Source organism: Molossus molossus, unplaced genomic scaffold (assembly GCF_014108415.1).
Source record: "Molossus molossus isolate mMolMol1 unplaced genomic scaffold, mMolMol1.p scaffold_m16_p_21, whole genome shotgun sequence".
NCBI classification, from domain to species: domain Eukaryota; kingdom Metazoa; phylum Chordata; class Mammalia; order Chiroptera; family Molossidae; genus Molossus; species Molossus molossus.
Genome location: NW_023425357.1, coordinates 35,137,121 through 35,156,220, shown reverse-complemented (window position 1 = coordinate 35,156,220; position 19,100 = coordinate 35,137,121). Strand labels below are relative to the sequence as shown.

At 34.2% G+C, this 19,100-nt stretch overlaps 1 protein-coding gene across 8 annotated transcripts in view; it reads left to right on the top strand.

Annotated features, from left to right (window-relative positions):
- NFAT5 (nuclear factor of activated T cells 5) overlaps positions 1-19,100 on the top strand; it is a 128,648-nt gene that overhangs the window by 71,286 nt on the left and 38,262 nt on the right. For 2 of the 8 annotated variants that reach the window (XM_036273845.1, XM_036273844.1), the window contains 6 exons: positions 178-239; positions 703-842; positions 1,190-1,261; positions 7,302-7,494; positions 10,973-11,163; positions 12,685-12,857. In XM_036273845.1, the coding sequence (XP_036129738.1) occupies positions 703-842; positions 1,190-1,261; positions 7,302-7,494; positions 10,973-11,163; positions 12,685-12,857 (769 nt within the window). In that variant the 5' untranslated portion in view covers positions 178-239. Of the gene's footprint in view, positions 1-177; positions 240-702; positions 1,262-7,301; positions 7,495-10,972; positions 11,164-12,684; positions 12,858-19,100 lie in introns of all 8 variants that reach the window. The other 6 variants (XM_036273848.1, XM_036273847.1, XM_036273842.1 and 3 more) reach the window with 4 other exon arrangements.

Genomic DNA, 19,100 nt, shown 5'->3' with positions numbered 1-19,100 from the left:
TTTTTTACTTTTATTCTTCTAGATCATAGTGGCAACAATCATAGTGACGGTACCAGTTCCATTTTGCCTCCAATTCAGTTGATTATATATTTTTTCTCTTTATTTCTCATTTTATAATTGATATCTGGAATAATCAGCAGCTCTTTTCTCATTTATTTTCTCATATTTTTATTCCAGGATTTGCCTCTGAAGCAGGGAGTGTCTGCATTAAAAATGACCTGTAGTTCTCTGCTTCATAGGTTAGAAACTTATTTTAATATTTTGTGGCTAAGCACAGTCCCACTTTTCAAATTCTGTAATAAATTATTTAATTGGCATTGAATGTGGACCACAAGCATATATTTTATATTGGGGTTTTCTTTATTATTTTAAGTGATTAGAATTCAACTGAACATCCAGCTGAGGCAATAAAAGCTTTATTCTTGCTTTCCAGCTTAAAACATTAAATTAGATTTTTAAAAAAATCTATCAATTATAAATTATAGCACAAGTAAAATAATGCTATTTGGGCATTTTTAAAAAATGCATTTCTTAGGCCTTGTAATGCTTGAAGCATTTATATTCTAAAACTTAACCAAATTCCAACTATTCATTTTGGGGAAAAACAATCAATCAGTTCACAAATCGCATTTTCAATGGGACTGCTAGCCAGCATAGGTAAAAACATGTATAGTGTATTTACTCTTAAATTGTACACTGCAGATGCTTCTTCAGCTCCCTCCTCTTCCTCCATGGGCGGTGCTTGCAGCTCCTTTACCACCTCTTCCAGCCCTACCATTTATTCTACCTCAGTCACCGACAGCAAGGCTATGCAAGTGGAGAGCTGCTCCTCAGCCTTGGGGGTAAGTAACAGAGGGGTAAGTGAAAAGCAGTTAACCAGTAACACAGTTCAGCAGCATCCATCAACACCGAAGAGGCACACAGTGTTGTACATCTCACCACCACCTGAGGACTTGCTGGATAACAGTCGGATGTCCTGCCAGGATGAGGGGTGTGGATTGGAATCTGAGCAGAGCTGCAGTATGTGGATGGAGGATTCCCCCTCCAACTTCAGTAACATGAGCACCAGTTCCTACAATGATAACACTGAGGTACCTCGTAAATCACGAAAACGAAATCCAAAGCAGAGGCCGGGGGTCAAACGACGAGATTGTGAAGAATCTAATATGGATATATTTGATGCCGACAGTGCCAAAGCACCTCATTATGTGCTTTCTCAGCTAACCACGGACAACAAAGGCAACTCAAAAGCAGGAAATGGGTTGGTATTCACATTTTTTTTAAAGTTCTATCATCATTATGCAAAACAAACAAACAAACAAAAATAATTCCCCACTTTTATTAATTGCTCAACTCAAGTTTGCATATAAAGCAAAGATCTAATTTTATCATTGAAATACCCAAAAATTTTAACTTAAAATTACCAAGTTTCACTAGAGAAAAAATAAAATATCAAAAGATTTTAGCAATAGGTCTTATTATGGGTATGATTAAGTAGTATAAAATAAAATAATCGTTTCAAAATAACTTAAATTTCAAATAGATTTATATTTTAAAAGGACTTAAGTATATTTTTACTCATAAAAATAACTAGCATGTAATGACTTTAGCCAAAACAACTCAAAACATTTACAAAGGGCTAGTTTGTATCTCTTTCACATTGTCTCTCCAAGTGATTCAATCCATTTCCATTTTTGTGAGGATTTTAGACTTTATTTTTCCTTTACTTCATAAAAATAAGAAAAAACCAAATTGATGGCTTGATTTTTATCATTTAGATTTATGTATTTTAAGAATTTTTTGATACATTGTGCTGATTTGGGATTTTTAATTTTAATTTAATTTTTTCTGAAACCATTTATTCCCTCTATGCCCTCTTCCACCTTCACCCCCAACTCCCTGCAATCACCACACTGTTGTCCATGTCCATGAGTTCTCTCTCTCTGCTTTTTTCCTTTTTTGCTCAATCCCCTCAACCCCCTATCAGGGCTGTCTGGAATTTAATGAACAAACTGAACTACCAAGGAAAATAGAAATAGACTCATAGATAGAGCAGGCAGACAGCTCTGATTTGGGATTTAAAAAAAAAATACATCATTAATTTTTTTCTGTGTTTTTGGGTTATGTATTTGAAAGATGATAGAACAGGATCATGGTACGTGTTTGAGTTTACATTGATTTCTGCCAGTTCACAACACTCTAAATATATTTCTGTAACTATATTACAGAATATTCACTGCTATATAGTACAGAATACTATGACTTATTTTTAACTTTTTAATTCCTTTAGTACTTTTATTGTAATATTTCATTGCTAAAGTTTTTAATTAGAGTTTCTTATGGTGTAGTCAACATAGTTTGATCAAATTTGATGCACTGGATTTTGAGAGATATTTTTTGGAGAGGCAGGGTATGGCCCTTTAGTTGCCCCAGGATCTACAATTTCAAGGTGTCACAAAAGTTAGGGAGAAGCTTTTGATTGGTTTATTACTTGATGACATCATTGATATCTTTTAAGTTAAAAATCTAATTGAGTAGTGCAGAGAGTATTTTTAATGTATAAAGGTATATTAAACTTGTCCTTAAATATTCTCTCAGTACATTTGAAAGTAATACCTACCATTTAAGCAATAGTTATTCTTTGCTACTTGCTTCTCTGCTCTTATCTAAAACTCCTTTGGGGGTGATACAGTTAAGTGAAAGTGCACATTTAACTTTTTTATTTTTAGAAAGTCCAGAATAGGAAATTATCTAAAAGAAAACAGGTATACCCTTTTTTTAAATATTGCCATTAGCAGATTCAAGAATTCTAGAACATATTTGTAGAACTATTATCTATACAACAGTGCTCTGAAACAGTAGCTCAGAACTAAAAGTCTCATGTACATCTATCATTAAATTACAGGTATGTATTTATTTGGGCTTCAATGGAGAAAGGTTATATATATTTTTTTAAGTTTCAGAAGAGAGTTTTTTATTTTTATATTGAAATAAATGTTACGTTTCAAATAAAAACCAAATAAAAATTTGACTTAGAGTTAGTCAACACACATGGTTTGCAGTTTCTAGTAAAGAGATGTCTTAAAGCATCCTTTTAGTTGCTAGAAAGGATACTGCCCTATTCATGAATCATTTATTAAAACCAGTTAATCATGAAAAAAATAAATAAATAAAAATAAAGAGATATTTTGATCTATATATATGTCTTTTCTGCTTCTGCTTTTGTATTGATAGATGTATCTTAGAAATGATTTGAGGTTACTCAGGGACAGTATAATAACATCTGTCAAGACAAAATCTCTCATGAACTAATTCATGGAACAGAAACTCATCAAGCAGGAGAAGAAATGTCCAGCTTTTTAGGTAATGAGAAATATTTGATTTGAGCATATGGAAGAAATTTAAATTTTGAATTATTGAGAACTATATCAAGGAAAGGATAAAACCATATATAAATATATAGAAAAATAGGCCTTTGAAGACAGGTATTAAGAGGATCTCAAGCTAAAGTCCTAAATTCTTCAACAAGAAAAAATGTTAGAAACAAGAAACATATTTAGAAATGTTTTGAGAGAGGTATAAAACCTTAAATCTAATACGCCATAAACTTACAATTTTTATAATGCTAAATTACAGAAAATGTACTCTCAGATATGTTGTATACAGCAGTTTATTGATCTTTAAGATGGAAATAGCATTTTTGTATGATTAAAAAGTTACATAAAAGTTAGAGTTTATTAAGAAAACAAAACTATTTAAAAAAAAAAAGGCCCTGGCCAGTTTAGTTCAACGGTTAGAGCGTTGGATTGTGGACCAGAGAGTCCCGGGTTCGGTTCCCACTAAGGGCATGTACCTTGGTTGCAATTTGTCCCCAGCCCCAAGTTGGGGTTGTGTGGGTGGCATCCACTTCATGTGTCTCTCTCACATCGATGTTTCTCTGTCTTTGTCCCTCTCTCCCTCCCGTTCGATCTGAAGATAAATGCAAAAATGTCCTCGGGTGAGGATTCAAAACAAAACAAAACAAAAAAACTATGCAGCATTTAAACATTCCTAGCCATATCATTCTTAAATTCTTCAACTAAATATCCTGAGACTTGGTAGACCTATATTTCTTCTAGGTAATCCTAGAAATTAAGATATAATGTTACCTGGATATGCATTTTATAGTGAAAATTATTTTTGTGGCTTAGACAATCAGAAGGATATGCAGTACAAAGGAATTAGAATGTCAATTTAAGATTTCCGAATAGAATATGCCAAGAGAGTAGATTTTCTTTTTAAGTGCCATTTAGAAGTAAAATCCATACAATTAAACCACTTGCTACTTTGTTGTTTTTTCTTAAGCCATCATGTATTAAAAATTAGTAATTTGAGTCCTGGCCAGTGTGGCTCAGTGAATAGTGTCAGCCCACGCACCAAAGGGTTGCAGGTTCGATTCCCAGTCAAGGGCCCATACCTGGGTTGCAGGTTCAGGGTGTGTGCAGGAGGCACCAATCAATATGTCTCTCTCACATTGATGTTTCTCTCTCTCTCTCACCCTCCCTCCCTTCCACTCTCTCTCAAAATCAGTGGAAAAAAATACCTTTGGGTGAGGATTAACAAAACAAAACATATTTGTAATATGAATGACTAAGAATTAGTTGATGTTTTCAATAGTTATACATGTCTAGAAAATATATATATACACACACATATATATATTCTATTTTTATATTAAACCTGGAGAATAAAGATAGTTTTAAGGGCTTTTTAAAGTATCATTTCATAAATTGTTTGATTACATTTGATTACTCTTTAAGCCCTAATGTGCATAGTTTTTCAACTCACTCAACTGTCTTTGTTCAAAATGAAATATTTTGTTTTAATGAAATAGTAAAACTCGTTATCAAGTATTCTCATAAATATTAGCTTTGCTAGCATAAGTGAATATAAAAAACTGTATCTTGCCCGGCCAGTGTGGCTCAGTGGATCAAGCGTTGTCCCATGGACTGAGAGGTCCCCATTCAATTCCCAGTCAGGACACATGCCTAGGTTGCAGGCTTAATCCCCAGTAGGGTGAGTGCAGGAGACAGCCAATCAATCTATCTCTCTCACATTGATGTTTCTATTGCTCCTTCTTTCTACAAAAAGTCAATTAAAACAATATATTAAAATCTGTATCTTGCCTTGGCCGGTTTGGCTCAGCGGTTAGAGCGTCAGCCCGTGGACCAGAGTGGTCTGGGTTTGGTTCCCACTAGGGGCATGTACCTTGGTTGCAGTTTGTCCCTGGCCCGGTTGGGGTTGTGTGGGTGGCAGCCGGTTGATGTGTCTCTCTCATGTTGATGTTTCTCTCTCTTTTCCTCCCTCCATCCCTCCTGCTCTGTCTGAGGATAAATGCAAAAATGTCCTCGGGTGAGGATTTAAAAAAAAATTGTATCTTGCCAAATTAATTGATATGCTAAATATTTCTTATATATCAAACTAAAGTGTTCCCTTTTCTATTATAAAATTAATAGATATTAATTACAGACATTTGAAAAATGCAGAAATAGAAGAAAATAACCCATATTCTAGTCACTCAATACAAGTGCTGTTAGCATTTTGCTGTGTTTCCTTTTAGACCCTTTCAGTGCATATATGAGATGTTTTTACATTAGTTTCAATAAGTGAATATTTTTACTTTAATTTTAAAATGAGTAAAAAAAATATAATTATAGAATTTTATGAGTAGGGGGCTGCACATTGCATTCAGAGCAAATGTTTCTATTTTTACCTAGAATGATGAAAAGAAAAATAGGATTTATTACCTATTGTTCCAGCATCAACTTGATACTTTTGTTCATATAATTTATTCTTTTAGGGCTTTCTAAGTGACTTACTCAGGTAATCTTTGACTTATGTCATACTTACTGGCATGCTTAGCCACTTACTATAGAAGCTACTTTTTTCCTCTGCTTTCCTTTCTTTGTCCCTTTCTTCTTCCTGTTTACTTTTATCAACAAATTTTTTTCAGGTCCTACTCTTTAAGGAATTGTACAATGTTCAGGGAATATAAAGATAATTGAACACTACTTGCCCTCAAAACTCTTCTTCTTATCCAGTCAGTCTTACTACATTCCTTTGTAACCCTTCTTTCCTCCATTATTCTATCCCTTTCTTAGCCATAGTTTGTTCTTCTAATGGAACCAGGAGTGGTTTTGTTACTGATAATTTGAGGCAATGACTTAAGGTTAGAGTTGGAAGGGTAAACATTAGAGCCAGTTTTAAGGCTGCTTAGCCACCATTGCTCCTCTGTTTGAAGACATAGTATTCCTCCTGGGACCTATTTGTTTTTGGAGGAAGTTTTGTCCACAATCATCTCTTGGCTTTTGTGTCATCAATGTGAGTGTAAACTTAGGACGAGGAGGGTCATACAGAAAGCATTTAAGGCCTGACTCTATTTTTTTATTCCTGACTCTATTTTTAAATGTGTATGGATAATTTCAACCTACTTTAAAACTAACAATATTGTGTTATTTTTATCACATATTTGCAGTGCTTCAGATTAAATGCATTTACCTGAAATCCTAACCAGCATTTGAAATATTTTTCTTTGAATCTATATTCCACATAGAAAATGAATGATAAACAAAATAAATGTTAAAAACACAATTTAAAAAAATAACTTAGATTGCCTGTCTGTAAAACCCAGATTATAAAAATGTTTATGTGCTAAGAGTTTTAATTATTTAACTAATCACTAATAAAAATGCTCTGAAAAATTATACTTCTGGGAAAGATGTTTTTTTTAGAGTAAAGCTGATTGAAATCAAAGGTTTTTTGTTTTGTTTTGTTTTAAGGTCCTTTGTTTCTTTTTTTCTTTTTTGCTACCACTTTTTTTTTTTTTCAAGTCTGATTAGAAAATATTGGTAGTTAATCTTGTAGCTTTAAATAACACATATATATGTAATTTAAGAACTTTATTTTGACTGAAGTACAATGTGAAAGGTTATAAGTGGCATTAGCTATATTCTTTTCTGTTATTCCCAGTTTATTTCATTCAGTTTTCCTTCCTCCTACCATATATATGCATTCTTTGTCTTCCCTATCCAACATTCTTTTATTTTTGCATCATTAGTAAAATTTTTATTGCAGAATTTTAAAATATACTTTGTTATGGAATATATCTTCCCTTAGGCTGTATTTTATTTTGTCAGTAAGATAATTAGTTGTTTTTAATGTTACTGTCTATTCTGTTTCTTCCTTATCTTAGATGACTTTTGTAAAAAAAACAACAACAACACTTTTTGATGCTTTTTCCATGTTGTGCTTTGACTTCTCAGAACATTGGAAAACCAAAAAGGAACTACAGTAAAGAAAAGCCCTATGTTGTGTGGACAGTATCCTGTTAAAAGTGAGGGAAAGGAACTGAAGATACTTATACAACCTGAGACCCAGCATAGAGCTCGGTACCTGACTGAGGGTAGCCGTGGCTCAGTAAAGGATAGAACACAGCAAGGCTTTCCTACAGTAAAGGTACTTTTTTCAATTTAGCAATATATGAAGAATTTTCTCTAGTTTTACTTATTCGTTATTTTGTTTTTAACCAGCCAAAGCTGCCTGAAATAGCCTGGCTGATGTGGCTCAGTGGATTGAGCGTTGTCCCATGCACCAAGAGGTCACTGGTTTGATTCCTGGTCAGGGCACATGCCTGGGTTGCAGGCTCGATCCCCAGTGGGGGACGTGCATGAGACAGCCAATTGATCTAAAATAAAACAAAAAACATATATATTTTTAAATGCTGTCTGAAATACTGAAATAGAAGGATAGGTTTGCTAGCTATATAGAATATAAATTAAAGTAAAAGTCTGACTGAACCATAAGCCAAATATTGCTACTTTGATATCATGTGAATTTTAGTTTAAATGAAAGGAGAGGTGAGAGTGAGTTCTGAAAAGAAAAATATATGGAAATCATGAATTATCTTCCCCTTATATTTGACATTAGTAGCATCCATATTAGATTCTTCCCAAACTTTATATTTAAGAAGAAATTTTAAAGTGAATTCAAAAAATATTTCAGAAATTATTATGGACTTAGAGAATAAGGTTTTTGAAATGGGATTATTCAATTTGGGAAATAATTGGTTGATAAGTAACAAGTCTTCAGTTTCAGAACTAGGGTATCAACTGAGTCTTCATCTTTTCAGAACTTAGACTAAAGAAAAAAAGGGAGCTTAAATTTTGGCACCTGGGATACCTTGTTACAAAGAATCTCTCTCTTTGAAGACAAACTAAAAAAAGTGGGTGGGGGATGTGTAACAAGTGTTCTAACCACTTGCAAAATACCAAACAGGGAGGAATTTTGATGAGTCACATGGTAGATTCTTGATAAGTACAGTTTGTGTAAATGTGTTAGTTGAACAATACTTAGTTGGACTGCCTTTCGTTTTATAGTTGAATGAAATAATGGTAGAAACTTGGAATCAGAAAACTTACTCATGACCACTTATAAGGTTGGTTAATAGTCAAGTGTACAATAACATTTCTACCCCTCTACTAGTCACCACATCAACCCATCCTCAGTCCCCTAAACTCAGGTTTAGGCAAGTGAGAAATTTAAGTTACGCTTTTTGTAAATATTTATTTAACCAGACATTTTGATAGTTTGGTCAATATTTTTTAACAAATTGCTCTGATTTTAAATTTTGCTTTATCTAAGTACTTATCTGCTCAGAAGTATTGTTAGATAGTTGCCTAACTGTGATAAGGAGTGAATTGACTGACCTTCAAGTTGATTCATTCATTCGATAAATATTGCACCCATGTGCCAGACACTGTTTCAGGTTCTAACAGTTTGGGTAGATTGCTTATTTGCCTCATTATGATATCATTTCACAGAGATACAGCCATACTGGGTTAGAAAAGATGTGTGAGTTTTTTCCCCAAGCATTTTGGTATACATTATACAAATTATTTTGTGATTTTCTTCATTCTACATTAACATCTTCAATGTTTAACTGTAAATCTTATCAAGAATCAGCATTGGAAACATTTGTTCCTAAATACTTTTTAAATGTTTATTTATTCTTCCTCATACCAGTTATTTAATTTAAGAAGGTTTGCTAGAAGCCTGTAATGATCCATATAGACCCTGGTTCGATCTAGCAGTTTTTCAGACCATAATGTTTTGATCCAGGATTTCATGATGTTGTATGTATGCATCTAGTATATGAAAATGAGCTTCAGTTTTCTATTATTTACATAGCTATACTTCAAACACTTTTTTTTTTTTTTTTGGTGCATTCCCCTAGCGGGAACGAAACCAGTACTCTCTGGTCTGCAGGGCGACGCTCCAACCGCTGAGCCAAACCAGCCAGAGCCAAACACTTTTCTACTCAAATAGCTTTAAAAGAATAAAAATTTAGCCCAGCCAGTGTGGCTCAGTGGTTGAGCATCGACCCATGCACCAAGAGGTCACTGGTTTGATTCCTGGTCAGGGCACATGCCCAGGTTGTGGGCCAAATCCCAGTGGGAGGCATGCAGAAAGCGGCCAGTCCATGTTCTCTCTCATTGATGTTTCTATCTCTTTCCCTCTACCTCTCTCCCTAAAAAAAAATCAATAAAGGAAAAAAATTTAAAAAATAAAAATAAAAATTTAGCCCTTGCCGGTGTGGCTCAGTTGGTTGGGTGTCCTCCCATGCACTGAAAGTTTACGAGTTCAGTTCCCGATCAGGGCATGTACTTCAGTTTTGGGCTCGATCCCTGGTAGAGGGTGTGCAGGAGGTAGCCAATTGACGTTTTTCTCTCACATTGATGTTTCTCTCTTTTGCCTTCTCCCTTTCTCTCTCTCTAAAAATCAATTAAAAATTTTAGTGTGTGTACTCGCTATGATAATGATCACCACTAACACAGTTTAGTAAATTTTTCATTAGCGGTGATAAATCCTGAGTAAGCCACATGATTTTTTGGCAGCCCATAAATTTAGAAATACCTAAAACACTGTTTATTCATTTTCATCTACTTATACATATTAATTATAAATGGTAATTTTATCATTAAACATCTAAAATTGTAATGAAACTATACTTATTGGCCCTGCCAGTGTGGCTCAGTGGATTGAGTGTTGTCCCAATGGACTGAGAAGTCCCAGTTCAATTCCCGGTCAGGGCACATGCCTTGGTTGTGGGCTTGATAACCCAGTGGGCGGGGGGCGTGCAGGAGGCAGCCAATCGATGTTTCTCCGTCACATCGATACTTCTTTCTTTTTTTGATCCTCCCCAAGGACATTTTTCCTTTTTTTTTTTTTGTTCAGATAGAGTGGGAGGGAGGGAGAGAGAGAGAAACATCGACGTGAAAGGGACACATCGAGTGGTTGCCACCCGCACAACCCAACCAGGGCCGGGGACAAACTGCAACCGAGGTACATGCCCTTAGCGGGAACCAAACCTGGGTCTCTCTGGACCGCAGGTTGACGCTCTAACCGCTGAGCCAAACTGGCCAGGGCTCACATCAATATTTCTGTCTCTTTCTTCCTTTCTCTCTCTCTAAAAAAAAAAAATCAATAAAAACATATAATAAAAAATAAAATGTGATTATTGCAGCCCTGGCTGAGTGGCTCTGTTGGAGCGTTGTCCTGTACACCAAAAGGTTGCAGGTTGGATTCCTGGTCAGGGCACACACCTAGGTTGCCGGTTCATTCCCCCGTTTGGGTGTGTACGTGAAGCAACTGATCTCTCTCTCCCTTCCCCTCTCTTAAGTCAGTGAAAACATATCCTTGAATGAGGGTTAAAAACAAATGTGATTATTGCAGAATTTAAACTTACCATTCTCTGCAGAAACTTGACCAGATCTCCCTTATGAAAATATTTTACCACTCTTTTTCTTGAGGATTTAAATTATTTCTCTATTGTAATCCAGTTATAAATATAAGACTTGGTATTAAATGTTTGACTTAACAATTAGATTATTTGAAAAGCTAATTAATGTTTATGCTCCATGTTATCTAACTCCAGCTGGAAGGCCATAATGAGCCAGTAGTGTTGCAAGTGTTTGTGGGTAACGACTCTGGTCGAGTGAAGCCACATGGATTTTATCAGGCATGCAGGGTAACTGGGCGAAATACAACTCCCTGCAAAGAAGTGGACATTGAAGGCACAACTGTTATAGAAGTTGGCCTTGATCCAAACAACAACATGACACTAGCGTAAGTACTTAGTAAAAATTTTTTTATTTTCTATGTATATATTGTAGACAGGAAAATTTTTTAGTTTCTAATATATAAAAGATGATTTTCAATATTTTATTAAAATGTTTTAAATATTAGAAATTTATAAATAGGTTATTGAAGAATGGTAATGTGTTAAAATTAACTCTTACTCTTTGCTAGAGAATTCCTGTGGTGGAAGGCAGGGAAATAAAAGCCAGGTGGAAAGCTGGCTTTTTGGAAAATAATATAGACTTATTTGTTGGGATTAATAATATTAACATTAAAAATAAAAGCTACAAACAATTTGATTTGCTTTCCTAAATTCTGTTTTCTTAGTATTTTTATTGGGAACTGTTTAACAGACACCATTCATGGTACCTTGACTGATGTTGATGTGAAAGAGCATACTGCTAATCTAAATTCAACTTCTGTTCTTATTTTCCTATATTACAAAATAATTATGTCCTGGTACTATATATTTTTTTGTTTTAAGCATTTTTATTGCCTAGAAAATATTAGAAGTGTTAATGATTTAAATTAAATTTTTTCTTTAAACCTTTGTTAAGGAACTTTAATCCTGAAGTTGAACCATACCAGAGCAAATATATTGTTGTGGAGTAAATCTCTGTTGTAATTATTTGTATGAGATAGCTAAAGATTTTCTCTAGTTGGTTTTGTTTTGTTTTGAAAGCCATTTACATAGGTTAGAAGTTAGTTGGAAAAAAATATTTTGAAAAATGCTCAGTAAAATTTTATTTTTAAATTTTTGGAAAATTATAAAATTAAAAGTATATAGTAGAAGAAAGGAGGGGAATAATAGTATTATAAAAATAGTACCTGATCATTTTAAGTTGAAAATACAGAATAATTAAAAATAAATAAATAAATAAATAACAGTCATAAAAGGCTGAAACCATACCCTTCAAAATCCAACTTCCCAGCAGTAATCACTATTTTGATATGTATCTTTCCATCCTTCTTTCTGATAAAGTTGGGATAATATTATACTCACTGTTTTATAACTTGCTTTTTACTTACCATGAGCACTTTCCCATAACATTAAATATTATCCTATATACTACATTTTTATATGTACTGTCCTATTCTTTTGGGGACAGTTACTAATATTTTTTATAAAGTAAAACCCATTTCCTCTATTTTAATATCTGAATTAGCTGCCAAAAGAAAGAGAATAAATTTATTTATGAAAAAAAAAAAAAACAATAGCAAAAGTATCTTTTGTAAATCATTACTTATGTTCAGATTTTGAAATAGTGATTTTACTCTTTTGCTGGTTTTTTTTTTTTTTCATTATAAATGAAAAACTGAAAATATCAGAAATTAGGAATATTCAGAATTTTCCCTTTTATACCTTTTGAAATTGGAACCTTAGAATTATATTTCATATTCAAAAATTAATAAGGAAGCAACTTTTAAAAAAAAAACTTGTTTTATTAAAAATATTATATTCTATGTATGACAAAAAATATCAGTTAATGTACTTTCTTCTTTGTTTAGGGTGGACTGTGTAGGGATATTGAAATTGAGAAATGCTGATGTTGAAGCCAGAATAGGAATTGCTGGTTCCAAGAAAAAAAGCACTCGTGCCAGATTGGTTTTTCGAGTTAATATCACAAGGAAAGATGGCTCCACTTTGACACTGCAGACACCCTCTTCTCCGATTTTGTGTAGTAAGTAAAACAATAGGAGATATTAAATATATGGAAGGTTTTTCAAAAAAATTTTTATTAATCTTTCAGACTTCTCTAAAGTTCAGATGTTTCACATACTTCAGCTTTTGATCGTGCAAAATTTGAAACATTAAAAGCTATAGTCTCCCTGGCTGGTTTGGCTCAGCGGTTAGAGCATCGGCCTGCGGTCCAGAGAGACCTGGGTTCGGTTCCCGCTAAGGGCATGTACCTCGGTTGCAGTTTGTCCCTGGCCTTGGTTGGGTCGTGCGGGAGACAGCTGATCGATGTGTCCCTTTCATGTCAATGTTTCTCTCTCTCTCCCTCCCACTCTATCTGAACAAAAAATGGAAAAATGTCCTCGGGTGAGGATTTAAAAAAAAAAGCTATTGTCAGATTTTCTAGACTAAAGGTGGATAATTTTGAATAAAATTCGAAGGATGTGTAGCATTTAGTAGTTTTCTAGTATAGTCCTACACTGATTTAAGAAGTAGTTTGACCCAGTGATCCCACTTCTAGGAATATACCCTAAGAAGCCTGAAACACCAATCAGAAAGAATATATGTACCCCCATGTTTGTAGCAGCACTATTTACAATAGCTAAGATCTGGAAACAGCCCAAGTGTCCATCAGTAGACGAATGGATAAAAACGCTGTGGTACATATACACAATGGAGTACTACGCAGCTGTAAGAAAGAAAGATCTCTTATTTTTTGAGACTACATGGAGGGACCTGGAAAGTATTATCCTGCCCTGGCCGGTTTGGCTCAGCGAGCGTCGGCCTGTGGACCAGAGAGTCCCAGGTTCGGTTCCCGCTAGGGGCACGTACCAAAAATAAATAAATAAATAAGTAAAGTTATCCTTAAAAAAAAAAAAAAAAGGAAAGAAAGTATTATCCTAAGCCAAACAAGCCAAACAGAGAAAGACAAGTATCATATGCTCTCACTTATTTGTGGACTATAATGAACATAGCAGTCTGAGGAATGGGGTAGTCCCAGAGACGTGGAAGTGGGGTACAGACTGACAATCCCCAAAAGAGGGAGTGGTGGGGGAGAGATAAACCACAGAACTTATATGCATGTATGCATGAACAGTGGACATGGATAACAAAGCTGGGGACAGGGCAGGGAGTGAGGGGGAGGGGGAATCAGTGGGGGGGGGAGAAACATCTGTAACTAAAATAAATTAATTAATTAATAAAAAAATAAAAAAGAAAGACGTAGTTTGAATAGTTTACCAAAAGTAAGTTGGAGCCAAAGGATTTTTTAAGCATCTTCATCATGTGTTGGTAAACTGCTATGATCCTAACTGTGTTTTGTGTTATGAACATAATAAACAGTAGGTAAAAGATATATGCACCTCCTATGTTCATTGCAGCATTATTTTAAATAGCCAAGATATGGCAGCAACCTGGATGTCCATCAACAGATGAATGGATAAAGAAGATTAATATATACACTCAGTTGAATATTGTTACTCAGCCATAACAACAACAACAAAAAGAAATCTTGCCATTTGCAACATGAATGAGCCTAGAGGGTATTATGCTAAGTGAAATAAGTCAGACAGAGATAAATTCTGCATGATTTTACTTATATGTGGTATCTAAAACATACAGACAAAACAGAAACAGATACATAGATACAGAGAACAAATTGATGGTTGCCAGAGAGGCGGGGGTAGGTGAAAAGGTGAAGGAATAATAGATACAAACTTTCAATTATAAAATAAATAAGTCACAGGGATGTGATATATAGCACAGGGAATATAGACAATAATACCGTAACTTTGTTCAGTGACAGATGGTTACCAGACTTACTGTGGTGATCATATCATAAGGTATTTAAATGTCAAATCAGTATGTTATATATTTGAAAATAATGTAGTAGCCCTGGCCGGTTTGGCTCAGCGGTTAGAGCGTCGGCCTGCGGTCCCGAGAGACCCGGGTTCAGTTCCCACTAAGGGCATGTACCTTGGTTGCAGTTTGTCCCCGGCCCTGGTTGGTCATGTGGGTGGCAGCCACTCGATGTGTCCCTTTCACATCGATGTTTCTCTCTCTCTTCCTCTCTCCCCCTCCCACTCTACCTGAACAAAAAAAAAATAGAAAAATGTCCTCAGGTGAGGATAAAAATTAAAAAGAAAGAAAGAAAATAATGTAATAATTTATGTCAACTACACTTAAAGAAAGAAACGTTAAGGTAAGCAGAACTTTGTAAATATACAATGGTTGGAGTTCTGATTACAAATTAAGAGTATTATAGTGTTAGGAAATGGGAAATGAAATTCTTATTTTGCTAACCTTGGCATAGAAAGTAAATGGTGTGTGTGTTTAAATTCAATCATGTTTTTGAATGTACCTCACCATTTATTCAGGTTTCCCTCTAATGAGTATTATTAAAAGTAATAAATAGAAAATTTTTTTTCTTTATGCAATACTCAAGAAAATTTTTATCAACTATAATTTTCTTTGACATTTTTTCTATGTAATTTATATCTGAACTCAAAAGAACAGAAGAGACCCATTCCATTCAGTTAAATTTTCTGTTGGGTAGTTATGGGTATTTTGACCTTGCTACCCCTTAGGACAGTTGCAGAGACTTTGTTATTTTATTGTAACTTAGTTTTCTCAGATTATTTATCCTTTGTGAATCTTGTTTTTTCTTTCCTTTTAATTCAGTCTTAAATTATTATAACCATTCTTTAGCTTAGCAAACACCCTAATTTTAAAAAGAAAGTACTAAAATATCTTTCTGATCTTAAGAGAGCTCAAATGGATTTCTTTGTTTTTCGTTATTATGAAAAATTTGTTTTGATACTAGTATTATCTTGGGCTATTTTTGGGTAATGTTCAGTTATAAATAGGCTGCTTTTTTTTTTAATCCTTACCTGAGGATATTTTTCCATTGATTTTTTTAAAGAGAGTGGAAAGGAAGGAGGGAGAGAGAGAGAGAAACATCAATGTGAGAGAGACACATTCGTTGCCTCTGGCACAACCTGCAACCAAGGTACATGCCCTTGACCAGAATCGAACTCTCGACCCTTCGGTATGCAGGCTGAGGCTCTAGCTGCTGAGCCAAACCAGCCAGGGCAATAGGCTGCTTTTAAAGAGCATAGGCTCCATGTTCATTCTTTCACATTCAGATAGGGACAGAATTAATAATATGTAGATGGTTTATTGAGTTCTAAAGTTTTTCTAATTATGGTACTTCAATTCTGAATTTACTGTAATTCACAAGATGTCCCAACTTGAATATTATTAGGATGGAGTTCCAATTTTAGCAGGGCATATACAGTTCTTTTTTTACATAATCTAATACTTTAGTATGACCATAGCTATTCACTGAAGGCCAGAGCCAGGAGATGCTAGGTAATTCAGACCCTACTGCTTTAGCAGGGCCTAAGAGATGGTTGCCAACTTTAATTGTTTGTTCATTTATTTCTTCCTTTTCTATTAAGGTGTTATTAAAGTATAAATATATTCAGCTAAGTGTGGTAGAAAACATGAAAGAAACAGAAAGCATGATTTTCTAAGATTTTTCATCTATAATTATTATCATTTGTTAATTGTCATCATTAATGATAATATATGTCCACATTGTCAAAAAAATGTATGTTCCTGGGAGATTGTGTCTGGGGTAGAAATGAAAGCCCTAAGAAGCAACATCTTACAGAGGAAGGCATATGTAGCTAATAATAAAAGTTACTATGTTTTGAACTCTGGCTGTATGCCAGGAATTTTCTTAACCACTTTATAGGCATTATATCACTTAACCCTCATAATCACATAATATATGGATTTCAATCTACAGTTGATAAAACTGAGACTTAGACAGATTAAATTACTTCCTCAGGTCACATAGCTAGTAAATAAATAGTAAGAGCAGAATTCTAAACCTGTGCTTTTAGCCACTAGGTGATATTGCCACCATGATCACTTAAATTATAGTGCTGAAAAACCAATTTTGAACAATTCGTCTCATTATCGCCATATAGCCTCTGGATGGTTAGGACTATGGTTACAGTATGAAATTATGTTAGAGAACTGTTTCCTCTACTTAGGAGATTTGTTGTGTAATTTAGATTTTTTTTTAATGACTTTAGAAAGTAGATCTAAGTTTTTATTAGGGGATTTTACTTGAATACCTATATTATTTCTTCCATTTCATTTTGTAGATGTCATTTATTGTGGAGATATAGGATATATATTTTTATTCCTTTAGTTGACTGTTGGGCCCTTGCGATCTGCTTAGAGAAACTGGATTAGATAAATATGGGCGGTACTTTCTTTTAAAGAAAGGGATATCTTTTGCATTATACTCCCATATCTTTTAGAAAAGGATGTGTTAGAATAATAATTTACAAATAAGTTTACATGATAAAGAGCTTTCATGTTTTTTATTAATGTTACTATTTTCATAGAATGTTATGCAGACTGATTTTTTTCTTAAAGCATTGTAAAACTAGCTTAAATATTTCTAATGGTAATTTCTATGAACATCAATTGGATCTAATCATTTAGGCAAGAGTCTAAGCCTCTTGATCTGCACAATCCTCCTAATGGGCTAATGATTTGATTTTTTTTTTTTTCTCACCCAAGGATACCTTTCCATTTATCTTCAGACAGAGTGGGAGAGGGAGAGAGAGACAGACAGACATCGATGTGAGAGAGACACATCGACTGACTGCCTCCCGCACGACCCCGACCAGGGCTGGGGACGAACTACAATTGAGATACGTACCCTTGACCAGAATTGAATCCACAGACTCTTTGGTCTGTGGGCAGACACTCTAACCGCTGAGCCAAACTGGCCTGGGCAATGATTTGATTTTTTAAAGATCTATCATCCTATTTAATGAATGTCATCATTCTGTATTCAAAATATAATTTTATTTGATCATTAGAGGTTTCCCAAAGGTGTGTGGTTTGGTCAGACAATCTTGCTTTATTATTTAGCAACAAAATGAAATATTTTAAAATTTTTATTATTTTAAAATTATTATTGCTTAAATGTTAGACTAGATGTACAGGAAAAAGTATTAACTAATGTTTTCACAATAATACCTTACCTCTGTATTGTATCTGTGTTTTATAAAGTACTTTCATGTGTGTTGAAGTCTTAGGAAGTTAATAAATGTTCCCCATGTAATTGGCATTAGACACATAGGGAAATTGAGCTGAAAATGCCAACTTTACTGCCAGTAAAACTGACAGAAAAAAGACTGGCTTCTTCATAAATCTATCTCCCAGTCAGAGCAGCCCTCCACATTTGCAGGCTTCTTACCAGTTGGCAGCAAGTAGCCTAAAATGTATCCTTTGTGCAGGTGGGCAGATGCAGAGGAAGGAGGAAAGAAGAGTGGGCTAACTAATCATGCCTAAGCCCAGCTTCTAATTCCTTAGTAGTTACATTCTCCTCCTCTCTAGTGGGCATTGCTCTAATGGAGTTTCCCACTAATAATTATTCCACATTATCCTGTTTGATCCTAACAAAAGCATTGTGATGCTAATAGAAGAGAAATGATTAGTTTCACTTTTTATGAAACAATAAAAGGAAGAAATCTTGTTTGTTCAAGGTTGATGAAAAAGACATCTGATTTTATTTGTTCATTGTTTAGAGGTAGTATCTATTACAGAACGTAGGAAAGATTTTATTTTGATCCACTGTAACGTAGTAGTGGATATACTACTTAGATTACATAGCTTATTTATAATTTATTAGCAGGGTATTGGCATATAGGTATTTAATTGATTTTTTAAATTTATATACAATCAGATTCATGCTTTCTGTCCCATAGAAGTTTCTTTTTTCTTTTATAATAGTTTACTGAGTTATAATTTACATGCCATATAATTCAGCCTTTTAAAGTGTAAAATTTAAGTGGTTTTTATTATATTTACTAATTTGTGCAACTATCACCATTATCTAATTGTATAACTTTTTTATCACCATCTCTAAAAGAAACCCTGTACCTATTAGTAGTCACTCGCCATTCTCCTGTCACCCCAGTCCTTGGCAACCACTATTCTACTTTCTGTCTGTATAGATTTGCCTATTCTGGACATTTCATATTAATGAAATCATATAATATGTGGCCTTTTTGCCTGGCTTCTTTCGCTTAGTATAGTATTTTCAAGGTCCATCAGTATTTATCATATATCAGTACTTCATTTCTTTTACAGCTGATTGATATTACATAATTTGGATATACCACATTTTGTTTATTCATTAAGTGATTGATGGACATTT